The 15,317-nt window shown below is 40.1% G+C and overlaps 1 protein-coding gene across 2 annotated transcripts in view; it reads left to right on the top strand.

Moving 5' to 3' along the window:
* The window catches only part of PLXNB2 (plexin B2), a 259,609-nt gene that overhangs the window by 196,958 nt on the left and 47,334 nt on the right, over positions 1-15,317 (top strand). For both annotated transcript variants that reach the window (XM_069850324.1, XM_069850314.1), the window contains 6 exons: positions 365-467; positions 941-1,042; positions 6,573-6,662; positions 7,814-7,895; positions 12,123-12,295; positions 14,356-14,504. In XM_069850324.1, the coding sequence (XP_069706425.1) occupies positions 365-467; positions 941-1,042; positions 6,573-6,662; positions 7,814-7,895; positions 12,123-12,295; positions 14,356-14,504 (699 nt within the window). The remainder of the gene's footprint in view (positions 1-364; positions 468-940; positions 1,043-6,572; positions 6,663-7,813; positions 7,896-12,122; positions 12,296-14,355; positions 14,505-15,317) is intronic.

The raw sequence follows: 15,317 nt of genomic DNA, 5'->3' as shown, positions 1-15,317 counted from the left end.
TTGCCCTGCTTGAGATGTTGCTGGCCAGCATTGCCACCCGTACCTGGCTTTGTTCATTCTTACATATGAAGGTTGATCATCCTTGCTCATAAAGGTCAAGATAATTTCCCATCCTCTCAGACTCAGTCTCAATGTCTGTGCAAGATGCGGTGTTTTTCTAATATTTGCTTAAATATTTAAGGAAGAAAATAGCCTTTTGGGGTTCTTGAACTGTTCTTACTATGAAGTTTTCAGCTTAATATAGTAAGGGCACTATAACAGATAGATCCACCCTCCATGAATAAAGATGGAATTTCATTTACTTTTTTTGTCAGTGGTGGAAAAAGTCTGACAGTTTGTCATGAGTATCATGTTATATTTGTAGATGCTATTCCTGTGCAAGCAATAGATGGAATTGCCAGTGGAACTGGAAGAGACATATCTGTGAAGAGTCCTCTTCAGTACCGGACGTGATTAAACAAAATATGGTAATGTTTTAAAATAACATTATTAGGTTTTTATTAGAACACTTCAAAAATAATGCTTTTTCTCTTGTATCAGTTGGTTAAATTAGAGATTTAAAAAATTATTCTAAAGTTACCTCTAGGAATGTAAGATAATTTTTTTTTTTAGTGACAGTGCGGGGGTGGGAATTTAAGTGTGTGATTGAGGAGGGGCAGTGAGACTGAATAACTCCTGAAAGGATATTTTTGTTCCTTTTACTATTTTGCTTCAATGGGAGGAACAAGACTTCAAGACTAGGAAAGATAATCACCCACAGCTTTGACATATGCTGCAGTCATTTTTAGCATGTCTAATTTGAAAGGGTGTAATCAAATCTGTCACTGTATTTTAAGCATGAAGTTCTTCGGAACAATCATTCCATTGTCCAAAGGTCATCAGAGCTTGTTATGATAAGACTTTTGATTTGGAATAACATGTAAAATGTTTCATTCCTCAGGAAGAAGAATGCCCACAGTTTCTAAACCCTAACCCTCCAATAATACCTGTGGAGTACCAAACAACGGTGTATTTTGAGGGAAGACATCTATCTTATTATCAGGTAAGCGGATGAATTCAAAGCCAGCTGTCATTTGAATTCCACTTAAACTGCAGCCACACCCTTAAACTAAAGCACTAGTTCATTTTCCTTGGAAAGCCTGCTCATAATTGTTTTTAAGGAAGGAAAAGAACCACACATGCAAGTTTTCTGTAATATTGTTTACTGTATCAGAGCCATCACCAAGACAGAATCAGAGCTGGACAAAATATTTTAACTACTGACTGGGAGGGGGAACTAAAGAGTGTAAGTTGGACTGAACACTTGGCAATTATTTTTCATCTTGTGAAATGAGAGGAGATTTAGGAATCGTTGATGTTTCATAGCTTTTTTTCTAATTAAACACACATTTTTTCTATTAGAATGACATCCCTCAGTGTTCTTAATTCAGTTTTCACTTTTTAAACAAAAAAATGCAGCCAGAAAATAAATATTTCTGCTTGAATGAAACAGTCTTTTCCTTTTTTGTGTGTGTGTGTGACCATCAAACCAGAAGATCAGGGTTTTTTTCAGCTGTAGCAAAGGCTTCTCTTTCTCAGTACTTGCTTCCAGAAAGTAAATACAAAGCTTCTATGATGTTAGAGTTCGACCCCAAGCTTTAATTGTTTTATAACCTAGACAATGCATAAATGTTATTGTTAGCTTGAAAAAAGTGAAGCTTAAAAGACATTACTTTAGGCAATAGCTCAGGTATTGTTCTTGGTTTCTATTGTTTCCTTCCTATTACCTTTGTGTAAAAGCAAATTGATGATAGATATGCTAGGGATTGTATCGATTTCTTTAACTACTGGCCATCTATCAAGGGCAAAGAAAGCTTTTGGGTTTTGTGGCTTTTTTTTTCCTTTGCCAAATTGACATACTGCATAGCTTACAAAGTCCTTCTGTCATCTCTGCCACAACTGCTAAGGGATGGAGAAGGGTTAACCAGTCTGGAGAGTAACAGCGTAGAAAAGGTATTCAGAGAAGAGTAAAAAACAAGCAGTAAGGACTACAAATGAAGACCATGTTGTGTATTGTTGTGTATTATACACATACCAGGACCATGCTATACAAACATATGTACAACAATAAACATTTTTGCTTGAAGACCTTAAAATATATGTAAAAAAAAGAAAACAATTACATGATTTTGGTCTGTTCTTCAAGATGCAAGAATTGGTCCTGGTAAGATGTCTGTGTGCAAGATGTGGCACCCAACAGTTGTCTTAAAGCCCACAGCTCTCTGCTAAAAATGGATAAGTAATCCAGAGAATTTACACATATTTCTTTTATTTAAAAGAAATTGTGAAGAGCGGTTTTCCTGCACAAGAGGAAAATCTTTCACTGCTCCCTTAATGGAAGTGGAAGAGCCTGTTCTCTGGAAAAGAAACTCTCTTTAGATGCATAATCTATACTTGCTGAATTTGACTTCCAGAAGACCCTTTTCCTCCAAGACAGAGAAACATTAACAGGAACCTGAGAACTCCTTCATCTAGTTTTCTATTCTGTGAATAAGCACTTTAATCCTTCTGAACTACTAGTAGAGAAAAGGGAACAAAAAAGCTTCTTCCCTTTTTTTTCTTTCTGTGAGGTATCAATTACATTTAACAAAGGCAGAGCCACATCCTGTGGATTGAATGCTTTGTTGTGGGTAGCAGGGTTTTAACAGTTTGCCTACAGACCAGACCTAGTATGCATTTATTTAGCTTGGAAGTGGGGAGGCTTACATGGAATTAAAATATATCTTAAGTTAGATGAAAGTATAGACCCTAGACTGGAAAGATGCAGAAGAGCAGTGAGTCAGCAAATGATGTCAGATGTCGGAATAGTTTTTCTTAGGTGAGAGCCATGTGGGAACACCATCTCTGTCATGGGAGCAGCTCCATTTATCCTGGTACAGAGAAGGATCTTTAAGCCAAAGCTATAATGCCTTCAGTGCCAGGACTAGTATAGGCACACAGAGTTACTGCAGCTGTATGCACAGACCTCTAAGTATATGTGAAAATAGACAAATAAGGCATGAAATAGTTGTAATCATATGGGCATTCATGCCTGTAGGGTCATGCTGTCTGAAGCAAGAACTTTGATTACTGACAGTTCATTTGAATAAGAGCATAAATTACACCAAGCCTTTGGTAAACGTCTCATGGGGGACAGAGTGGCTCAGGAGAAGCCATGGATGGATTTTGTAGGGGTTGGCCCACAGTCCAAATGCAAAATAGCATGCGACTTCTCCTGTGGAATGATTTTGCCACAGGATATGCTGGCCATTATGGTGTGTTTGGAGCTAGCAGACCTGCATCTATGAGCACATTTAAGGTCTTTATTGATTAGGACATTGGTATATATCCATTTTCCTCCTATTTTCCTTGCCTAAATTCTTGCTTACAAAAAGCAAAAGTGAATGTTATGTTGTCACTTTGAACTACTAGCTCTGTTATCTTGGTTTAGTCTGTGCTTTGCTTAAACAGGTGATGCACAACCTGCCTTATCGTGAATGACTTGAAGCACGCTAGCCGACACTGTGTATATAAGCATCTCTGTTTCTAGGAGGAGATTAGCAGTGAAGGTTTGGGGTTAGTCTGTGAGCAGGAGAGGAGGGTGGCATCTAAAATTGATATTGCAGAACTAAGGGTGGAAGATTAAGCTCACATGTTTTGTATGCAACTCTTAACCTGTAAACACTTGCAGTAAAGTGAATAAAACCCTTCATGAGGGCTTCCACTGGAGGGATATAGTCTGAAAGAGAAGAAGCTGTTGAATGTTTTTCTGCCCCTCCTTCCTCTGAAAGAATTTCAGTAGGAAGAAGTAAATCCACGCTGGCTGTCATTCTTTTAGGAATAGCCTTATTCGGGAAAAGGGTTGAGAGGGAAGTTTAATACTGATCAATCATATTGCGTGCAACTTCTGTGAGACATTCTCCAGCTGGGTCTTTGAAAGATTGGTGCAGTAGGAGAAGCAGATATGCCAGCATCAAGATAACCTTACCCTACAAAGATTTTTGTTAAAAGTAATTTCCCATTTGGATTTGTCTTTGTCATTTGCTCTCTACAACTGCCTGAAAGGAGGTTGTAGACAGGAGGGTGCTGGCCTTTTCTCCCAGGTGATAGGGGACAGGACAAGCGGCAATGGCCTCCAGCTATGCCAGGGGAGGTTCAGACTGGATATCAGAAAGAAATATTTCACTGAAAGGGCACTGGAAGAGGCTGCCCAGGGAGTTGATTGAGTCACCGTCACTGGAGGTGTTTAAAAGATGGGTAGATGAGGTGCTCAGGGACGTGGTTTAGTGGCAGATAGGAATGGTTGGACTCGATGATCCAAGAGGTCTTTTCCAACCTGGTGATTCTATGATTCTGTGTCTGATGTGCACTTCCCAGTGTTTGCTACATGTCTCTTCTTGCACCCACACTGCTGAATGTGAGCTCTGTGGCCTTCTGCTTGAAAGCCTGGTACAGAAACTCCTGATTTCAATTCATTCCAGGCAGCAGCTGTCAAGCATACCTCCTATCCCAGCATCTTCTGTTAAGTGTGTGGGAAAGCCTTATGCAGCAGTAGTAGAATTTGAGCACTTTTGAAAAAATATGTAATATATCAAAATCTGTAGAGTAGGGAAGGGGAGGCAGCATTCTTCAAAAAAAGAGATTTGTAAGATGCTTTAAAACTTGGAGCATGTAAAGGTTTTCTGTAAAGTAGACTGGACTGTAAAAATTTCAGAAAAGGTTTTTCAGAGCTCAGTCAGCTTGTTTTCTACATGCAGCTTCTGAGAAGGAAGAAGTAAAAGGTCTGTTCCCCTCTATAACATAGACCTCTCAGAGATTATAGTTAGGCTCTTTACCTGGTTAAAGCGTGTGCGTCTCCTAAGCCTTAGACCTTGGTGGGCTCTTGTGTCCGCTGCCCAACCTGTCACAGTGTAGGTGCAATAGTTCTTTACATCCACAGAAGGCATCAAAGTGAAGTTCTCATAAAGTTCAACAAGGACCCCCATGAGGTTCTACACCTGGGTCGGGACAATCCCCAATATCACTACAGACTGGGAATGAATGGATTGAGAATAGCCCCACAGAGAAGGATTTGGTGGATGAAAAGTTGGATATGAGCCAGCAATGAGCACTCGTAGCCCAGAAAGCCAGTGATACCCTGGGCTGCATAAAAAGAAGTGTGGCCAGCGGGTTAAGGGAGTCGATTACCTTCTTCCGCTCCATTCTCACGAGACCTTAGCTGGCATACTACCTCCACCTCCGTGGTCCCCAGTAAAAGAAAAGTCTGCTAGAGTGAGTCTAGAGGAGGGCCACAAAAATGATCAGAGGTCTGGAATACCTCTCCTGTGAAGAAAGGCTGAGAGTTGGGGTTGTTCAGCCTGGAGAAGAGAAAGCTTCAGGAACACCATTTTGTGGCCTTTCAGTGTATAAAGGGAGCTGATAAGAAAGATGGAAAGAGACTTTTTACCAGAGCCTGTAGTAACAAGACGAGCAACAGGAAAGAGGGTAGGTTTACATAGGAAATACGAAAGAAATTTTTTATGATAAGGGTGGTTAGGCACTGGAACCGGCTGCCCAGGGAAGCTGTAGGTGTCTATTGAAAGTGCTCAAGATCAAGTTGGATCAGGCTTTGTGCATCCTGATGTTGTGAAAGATGTCTCTGCCCATGGCAGGGATCTTTGAAGGTTTTTTTCCAACCCAAGGCATTTAATGATTCTATGAAAAATGACAGTAGTCCTGTCCCGTAGTGGGCTCTAATATCACAAGTCTTTACCAGCTATACTTTACCAGCTTATTTCTTTCTCTGTTTCTTCTGTTTGCACAGCTGTGCTGTGGGCCAGAGCAGAAGAATGACCCAGCACAGAAATAGTGTCCTGGACTGCTGCATTTGGTGTTCTTAGCCATCTTAGTTTATCAATTGAATCACAGAACAGCTAAGCTGAGTGTTTTTCAGTGCTGTGCAGGTCAGTATGTGGTGCAGCCTGAAAGGCAGGAATGAATGGATTTAAGGCCTAGGGAGAAGAAAGGGGAAAGAAGGTGTCTGTGAGGCAGGAATATCCTTGAGCTGGTGCTGCCATCAGGTACTGTCATGTGAAAACACAGCTGGAGTGGGTGAGGCAGGAGAAACAAAGCCAGCAAGATCTGAGAGATGTTCATTCCAGTTTGCCATGCAATTCTTGCATTCCTGCTCTGCCCAGGATCCCTACAGAGAAAAGTTTAAAGGGTGTAACTCACACAGCTCTGTTAGTAACACATCTAATGTGTGAAGCCATCCAGTTGCCTTCCACTCTTGACTTTTCCTTATTTCTCTCTGAAACAGAGTGCTAGATATGTTCTTGCCTTATTTGTACTGCTTGGTGCTTTCACCTTTAATGAATGCTGGAGCGGTGCGACAAAGTAGCAGATTGAACTGATTCAATGTTTCGCCAGCTGTGTTTCTAAAAGATGACTTTAACTGGTTAGCCTTCTCCATTTGGTCTTATTCCTTCCAGTGCTGAACAGGATTTCACCTGGTGACATTTCGTTAAGTTTGGCAATGCTGTACAAATTCTAAGATGAACTTTTCTTTTCCATAGGACAAAAAAATTGTGGTTGGAAACAGCCAATTTAAATTTGAAGCTCCTGTTGAATTATATGAAGGAAAATTTTCATTCGTGAGTAAAGAGGTAAATGCAAAAATATGGTTCTTCTACCAAATAGATTCAGTTCTTATAGTCCTGTTTCAGTGTCCACACGTGTCCAGAGTATACAGGTAATACTGATTTCCCTCAGAGAAGAAAGCTGCCTCTGATGGAGGGAATCCTTTGGCAGTAGCAAAGGCAACAACTTTGGCTCTGAGCTCCTGGGGTCTATCTGTGTAATCCATGGATTCATTGCACCGTCCTTGGAAAAAATATGAGACTACTATTTTTTGATTCTTCACTTTTTATGCAATCTGGTGAAATCATTGAGGATAAAAGATGAGAGTTTCAGAGCTCTCCCTCTCCACACTCCAGTTCATTATCTTTCCCGTTTCACATCTGTACAAACAGGACTGGTAACAGTTATGTTGTTGTTTGGCTACTTCCTAGCTGTGCTTCTTTCACTCTGGTTTATTTTACAGCAAAAGGAAATAATATTCAAAAACATGGTCTATTTACCAAATCCAAAATTGGCCTCACAAATGTTATGCTGACTTTAACCTTTATGTCTTATAAGCTTAGTAACAGAATATTTTTGAGAACTAATTAGCATTTTTGCAGCTTTTGAGCCTAGCACAAAGCATTTGCTTTATAAAGACATTGTAGTTTTCTTTGCTCTTTTTCCTTCCCACCAGCTATTATTGCTGCCGACTTTCAACAGAAGCTTATGTCTTGCAGCACGTGAACCTTGTGCTTTGGCTATAATGAAGGGGGTTGCTCTGCAAAAGATGCAAGAGATTTCCCCTCCATGTGGCGCGAGTTTGTCGTGTCCACAGAAGTAATGGGGCCAGATGGTGTGGGAAGGGACAACTCAGCAGGGTCAGCAGCTATAGTTACTGAATGTGAACAGTGCCTTTACTACTTGGATACTTATAATGACATGTAAATTAAATTAATAAAAAGCGAAGGTTCAGGTATTGCTGTCCCTTAATACTTAAAAGTTCTGATTGTGAAAGATTAGGTTCATTAAAACATTTTCCTATAAATGTGTTTGGCTAGGATAAAAAAAAAGGCCATAAGGTTTGGGATAGTTTCTAAAACCTTCACAGCTCTGATAATTGTGAATCATAGAATACACATGAAATTAACCTTGCCAAATGAGGGTATAAATATCTCTATTGTGTCGTCTTTTCCAGTTCTCCTATAGTGCAAATGAGACCCTACAACTTAATTTATCCATAAAAGCAGATAAGGTCAAGATTGACAGCAAACTGATGGGTAAGTAGGAAATACAGAGTTAAAGGGAGGGTAAGTACAGTAAACAGAAATCTATTCCTTCATAATTTGGAGTCATGTGAATAAGAATATTACCTTCATGGGTTTTACTGGTTTGGGTGAAACAATTAAATCTGACAGATAAAAAGTTATTAATACTAAACTCATTAATTAAACATCAGTGTTATATATATTAAAGGATGTTTTAAATATGCTACCATTATTTTCAGGTTTGCTGTGCTCTAAAGGGCAATCCTGATAGCAAAGCTTCACAATTCAAACATAGTCAAGTAGTTTTGGTAGTTGTGTTTTGGTTTTTTCAATGGTCATTTCCCTCCCCCAATGAGCTTTTCCCCCTCTCATAGCAGAAAGGTAATCCTTCTTGCTGCCATTTCTATGGACTTCACTTGAAATCTCAACTTTCAGTTGTGTCACAGCTCAGGCAGGTTCTACAGCCTTTATGTCTGCTGGCAATCAGCAATACACAGAAACATTCCATGTGCTTTCATCTCATTATTTCATTCATTTATTTCTATGGCAACAAAAAGTATGTTTTACTAAGTGTTTTTAGAACAAAGACTTGGTCTCTGATACAAATTCATTTATAAGTATAAAACAAAGCTCCATCAAAATCAGTGGAGCAGTATCTAGGAGCTGGGACATACCTTGCAGTCACTTTGGATTAAAACTTTGGTTTAAAGCAGTCTTGCAAAAACTGCAAGGCAACACATTTGTTACATACTAGATGAGTCAATGTCAGAAAAACTAATACTGCCCCCAGGTAATTTCCCCTGCAGATTAAATCTTCAGACCCTCTTTTTCCATCTGTATGATATTTAAATTTATTCCCTTTGTCATTGGCAGCATAGAAGTATGTTTTTAAAAGATTTTCCCTGTGGCTCTATGTGCAATGTTGAAAGCACTTAAAAGGGGACCTCGCATGAATGTTGCAGAGAGGTCATAATACAATCTCACACTGTCTTAATTTCCATTCCAAAGGCTGTGGTGTTTACAGAATTTTGACCAAATATTCCCAACAACTTTTTTCTCAGGCTAGGAAAAATACTGGAAAAAGAAGTAACTAAATTATTAAAGAAATGTTATCATTCAAATTGAGATATAGAAACCTTACAAGAGAGGAATTTAAAAATTATCAACAGATATCTCTTTTTATTATAAGAGGGATTTTTTTTTTTAATCCAAATTCTCTCCTGCTTTTGAATTTCCTTGCCATGTGAAATCCGGAGCATGATGTTTTTTATGCGTCTTGAAAAGAACTGACGTCGGGTATATGGCTGCTGCTGAGAAGCAACTTTGAACCTGCCAGTGACAGAACCCTTTCTTTGGATAACACTTAGTGAATACTAAATTATGATAGTGTTTTTACATCTCAAGCCATCAGAGGTTCTGAACAGTATGAAATCCAATATATCCCTTTTATCCTTTGTCCTTTTTATCAATGATTTCGCAGCTGGTATCTCAAGGTGATGGATAAGAGTCTGAGTCTAATGAGCGGCTTGCTGCTGGTACATTTAATGAGCTGATCAGTGAAGAGGGGGAGTGTTTAATGCTTTCAGGCTGTGGCTTTCTCCATTGCATTTATGCAATGGGATGTGAGGGACGTCAAGGCGTTGCAGTGCTGGCATTGTTTACTGAGGGATGGGGTGAAAATCCCTGTCCAGCAAATGAAGGACAACAAAGTAATTCAGTAAGTGTATTCCTGTGCCATACCAGGTGGCCGTGTGCTGGTGTGAGCAGGTAACACAGGATTTAGGAAGGCAAGGGGAAGATTTTTTAACAGATTTTTTGTACTGCTCAAGTCCCTGTGCAGTAGCAACCTTTCAGAGTGCAGGATTAAGAAAGCAATCTGCTTCCTGCAAAAGCAATTCACAGCATAGACGTAAGGAAACTTTTCCTTGCCGCTGCCTGCACCACCTCTTCTGCTTATAAAAGCAAACAGCAACATACCAGGGCTGTCAGTCTGCTGCTTTCCCCAGCACTATGTTCACATCCAATATACAGAGTGAGAAGTTAAGACAGAAACTGTTGAAAAAACTGCTTGGGTTATGTTTGTTGCTCAGTATATGAAGCAAATGGCGCTACCCCTGCTTTGTGCCACCGCAAAATAGAGGTTGAATCAAATGGTTATTCTTTGTCATTGATTCGTTGTTACAAATGCCAAAGTCTCTGGCTTTGGATACATTTCTAGTGATGTCTCCACTGAGTTGGAGTTGGTAAAGCTACATGAAATTAAGTGGATATGCTGTATAGGTGTAAGAAAGGTTAAAACCAGGCTTCATCATTGCATTAACCCTTCAGTGTAAGGGAAAAAAATGCAACATGTTATTCTATTAAAGACTAGCCGTGAAACTGATTTAAATATGCTGCATTTAGAGAAGAAATTATCCTCACAAGGTTAATGCTCTCTCATGCAAGTAGCAGAGAAACTGTAGCAAATTTTTGGGCATCTAATATTGTTCATGCCTAGCGGGGGCATAAGAGCACTGCTGAAAAATAATGGAAAACCAGAATTCTCATTTAACTTTTTCATTTCAGAAGAAATCTGACATGGCAGCCTCTTAAAATTTGATTTAAAAAGCTACTGCTGCTGCTATTGCTTAGGAAGATATCAAGGTGGGGGCAGGGGTGCAGGACTTTAGAATCTAGAGTCCTGCTCATCTGAGAATAAAAGCTTTCTGTAAATAGACATTTTGTGATGGCCTTTACCCTGCACAATCTGAAAGCGATTTATCCTAGTCTCTCTTGCTCACATCTGATCACCTCTGTTTACTTCAGTTTGCTTCCTGCATCTTTAAGTATGAAACTCCCTTGAAAAAACTTAGTGCTATGAAGGATGCCATTTCTTGAGACTTAATGAGCATGTAAAACAGCTCATCACTACGGGAAAAGGGACATTTTGAGTGTCTGTCTTGTACTCCCCACTCCCATCTGTGAGCACATTTAACTCTTGAAGGAGCACAGGAGGAAACCTGAATAGTTTTCTGCTGCTCTGGTAAGTTAAGTTGATTTACAAGAAGACTCAACAAGTGCCAGAGGCTCGGTGGCAGAGGGTGAGGCTGTGTCGCCAGAAAAAAAGATTAACCAAATTACAGAGCAAAGGAGGGATGAAGGGAAGGAGGGAAAAAAGGAGGGAGCAAGAAGTTTCCTTCTTTTCTATAGTCAGCTTATCTTCCCAGGGAAGCACAGGACTCACGTTTGGTGATCTGTGCAACTTGCATCCTTTTCCTAGAGAAAAATGTGACATCTTTTCAGTCTGTTTCTTCTGGGCTAGCTCTCAAGTGCATCTCCAAACATTTTCTTGCAAGCCCAGGGTTTATGTATGGTGCTGAACCACCCAGGTATGTCTCAAGACTTGGCATGTATTTGGGAAAATTAATTTTGTTCACTGACTGTGCATCATGCTAGAGATTGATGAGGGCTAAAAGAAGCTTCGTGTCTGGGACAACTGAGGTATGATTCATCAGTAAGAAAGGCATGACTGTCAGACCCAATTGCTTGGCTCAGAAAAACTATAGTTAAACCCCACTACAGAAGGAATAAGGTATACATCATGATGGCAGTTTAAAACAAAAGGGAAAACAGAAGCAAGAAAATAGAAAAGAAGGGAGAAATTAAGAGGTATTAACTTGAACAAAGGATAATACTTCATCAAGTGTTAAGTTTCTATTCAGGCTTTAGTGATTATTTTGGAAAGGCCCAAATGGCTGGTAAACAGCCAACATGGGCAGCTCTCTTCCTTTAAATACACAGCTGGCAGAGGTCCCATGCCAGCTGATGTCTGTCTCTAACAGCACCCATGCAGAGTTTATACCCTTCCATGTCTGAGTCTTGATACACCAGGAGGGATGCTTTTTGTTTGAACTAGACTCTGGACAGTTCTGTAGGTAGGTTCGTTGAGGAGAGTCAAAGAAAGAACTTCTTACTTAAATGTTTTTACAGTGCCTGGATTGACAAAAATGCATTTGAATTCTACTTGACAGTTTATTCATACTCTGCACATGGATAGATTTGAGGTTTTTGTATACGGGGAAAAATACAGGTTTTTTTCGGCTTTGTTCAGGAGTTAAGTACAGGCTGTGTGTATGCTTCATGCAACTCACTGAGCAGCAGGCAGGTTTTCTACATAGGATAAGTTTTCCCTTCTATAACACACTGCGTTTCCCTGAAATAGAGGGAGATAACTAAGTGCATTTACCATTCGTATTTCAGTGACACTGTACAACTGCTCTTATGGACGAAGCGACTGCAGCTTATGCCTTGCGGCCCATCCCGACTATAAATGTGTCTGGTGTGAAGAAGATGGCAAGCCCAGCAAGTGCATTTATGAAAAACTCTGTCATGCTCCTCCCACTGACACGTGTCCTCATCCAGAAATCACTCACGTAAGACTGCTTTTTTCTCTCCCTATCAGTGTATTATTTTTCAGAAGAAAGCATTCAAGCAAGCTCATACTGAAAGGCAGTTTTTTTCCTAGAGTGTTAAGTAAGCCTATGAAATAGCTGCAAGGAAATAATGCCGGTAGTGATGTGTGTGAGAGATTTGTAAACACTCAAAATAAAGAGACTGAATGGAGTCTTTGAGGCTTCTTGTTTTTCAAGCCTTGTCTTCACTGTGCCAGAAGCTGGGCTAGCACTGTATGCTTAAATGTGGCACTTGATTCTTGGGAATTAGCATGGATTTTTTTTCTCTCCTGAAGCCCTTTCTACCTGAAATAAATCTATAAGAGAGGTTCACTGCAGCTGGAACTAAAAGCACTTAGAAGGCTCATTAATGGGCAAACTAGATTTTTTAAATAGTATTTAACAAGAGACCAGGTTATTTCTGCATCTCAATGTGTTTTCCAGGTGTCGGTGATCCACACTGAAATCAAACCCAAGGCTGTAGAATTAGAATGTAAGAATTCAGAGGGGCAAAATGTGCACCCCTTATTTGCTCTGCAGTTGGAGCATTCACTCAGGGCAAAGGAAGAGTGTTGTCCCGATTGGTGGACCAATAGCCAAAGCAAGACGTGATAAGTCCTTGTCCTTTCCAGCAGCAAGCTAAAAGTTGCTTTTCTGGGCATAAATGTTGAGAAAAATGTATACTTCCTCTGAGCAAATCTAAACTGCTGTGACAATGGTATCAATTCTTTGAAACTCAGACACACTGATGCAAACATATCCTAAGCTATCATAAAATGCTATAACTGCATGACAGAGGTTGGGAATCACAATAGGGATGTTTCACTCAATAGAAGGCTGGAACGATGGGCTGAGGCTAATGGGATGAGGTTTAACAAGGCCAAGGGGTAGAGTCCTGCACTTGGGACACAGCAACCCCATGCAGTGCTCCAGGCTTGGGGAAGAGTGTCTGGAAAGCTGCCTGGCAGAGAAGGACTTAGGGGTGTTGGTTGACAGTCGACTGAACATGAGCCAGCAGTGTGCCCAGGTGGCCAAGAAGGCCAATAGCATCTGAGCCTGTATCAGAAACAGCGTGACCAGCAGGTCTGGGGAAGCAATTCTGCCCCTGTACTCAGCACTGGCAAGGCCGCACCTCAAATACTGTGTCTAGTTTTGGGCCCCTCCCTACAAGAAAGACATTGAGGTCCTGGACCATGTCCAGTGAAGAGCAATGAAGCTGGTGAAGGGACTGGAGAACAAGTCCTACAAGGCGCAGCTGAGGGAACTGAGGTTGTTGAGCCTGGAGAAGAGGAGGCTGAGGGGAGACCTTATCACTGTCTACAACTATGTGAAAGGAGGTCGTAGAGGAGTGGGTGCTGGTCTCTTTGCCCAAGTGATAGGAGATAGGATGAGAGGGAATGGCCTCAAGCTGCACTAGAGGAGGTTCAGATTGGACATTAGGAAAAACTTCTTCATGCAAAGGGTTATGAAGCACTGAAACAGGCTGCCCAAGGATGTGGTTGAGTCACCATCCCTGGAGATGTTTAAAAGAGCGTGTGTTGGGAAGGTGCACTGTTCTCGTGTGAACCTAGAGGAGGAAAATCGTGGCAAAAAGATGCTGGAAAAGCTCCATGGAATGATGTGGGAGGAGCCCGATCTAGTTGCTCTTCAAAAATCACAATGCTTTAGTGCATGGAGCAAACTTAAAACAATGTAAACACAAGGCAAGGTTTTTGTACATAACAGTCTGCCACAGGAGACACAATCTGCAGCTGATGGATACGGGTTCTAAGCTACCAAATGATTAATTAACATTAACTAGTTACGTAGTGTATTTGTGTAGGGGTCCTACAAGAAACATCTTGAATGGTTGGACTTGATGATCCAGTGGGTCTCTTCCAACCTGGTTATTCTATGATTCTGTGATTCTATGATCTTTTGCATTTCAAGCATAGGTAAGTCAAATTAGCTTTAAATAGTAGGACAGAGCAACATGGTCCCTGCAGTATTGCAGTATTTAATTTTGCTTTTTTCTTTTTTTACTTTCCCTCATGCAAACACAGATTGAGCCAAAAACCGGACCCCTAAATGGTGGAATTCTTTTGACCATAATGGGATCTAATTTGGGAATAAAAGCAGAAGATGTGAAAAATATAACAGTGGCAGACAAGGAATGTATTTTCAAAGAGGAATTCTACTCTGTTTCCACAAGGTAATTGCTGGATATTTTTCATAAGATTTTAGAAGAAAAAATGAACTTCTGTGCATTTTCAGGAGATGATGATCTTTCTGTGGTTATAAAAGATTATCGATGGAAGAAGTAACTAGTGTAATATATCTGCAGTATGTCATAGTAGCATGTCTGAGTGTTTTAAATTACAGCAAGAAAATTACAATAAGGTAGTACCATCCTGTTTCTAATTAATTAAATGTTTTTTCCTTATTTGTTTGAAAATCTTTCCTAAACTATTATAGCAGATTATCAAGACTATTTATTTGTTTTTAAATTAAAGGCATCATAGGTGTGCATCTAGTCATTAAAATCTTTGCTAAATCTGGACCGCAGTGCAGACATGCATACAAGGTTTATGGGAAAGTAGGCAAAGCAAGGGGAAGTTTAGATCTTTTTCTTTCAGTCCAGCCACAAAGTTTCTTTCCTGTGGGCAGGGAGGGAGCCTGGAGTTTTGGTTTAGCTTTAGATGTCTAAGTTTCATTGCAGAGCTAACAAGTCCATGGATGATGATTTGCCTAAGCAGGTTGATAGATGTTTTGCAGATTACATGTCACACTCTTAAGCAGTGCCAAAAATTAAAACAAAACACCTGAATTCTTCTAGCTATATGGGGTTTACTACAGATTATATCAAATATTTAATTTCAGGAGGGAAATAACTCTTGATATTACATGATAAAAAGCATAGCAAGAAGTTTTGGTAGAACGACTAAGAGTGATTTTTCTTTCATTCATTTTTAGTATTTAAAGCTGCAATTAAAACTTTGACTTTCTTTCCCTTCAGTTATTAAGG

This window comes from Phaenicophaeus curvirostris, chromosome 1 (assembly GCF_032191515.1).
Source record: "Phaenicophaeus curvirostris isolate KB17595 chromosome 1, BPBGC_Pcur_1.0, whole genome shotgun sequence".
Lineage (NCBI taxonomy): Eukaryota > Metazoa > Chordata > Aves > Cuculiformes > Cuculidae > Phaenicophaeus > Phaenicophaeus curvirostris.
The sequence above is the reverse complement of the archived record's forward strand: the minus strand, read 5'-3'. Positions and strand labels throughout refer to the sequence as shown.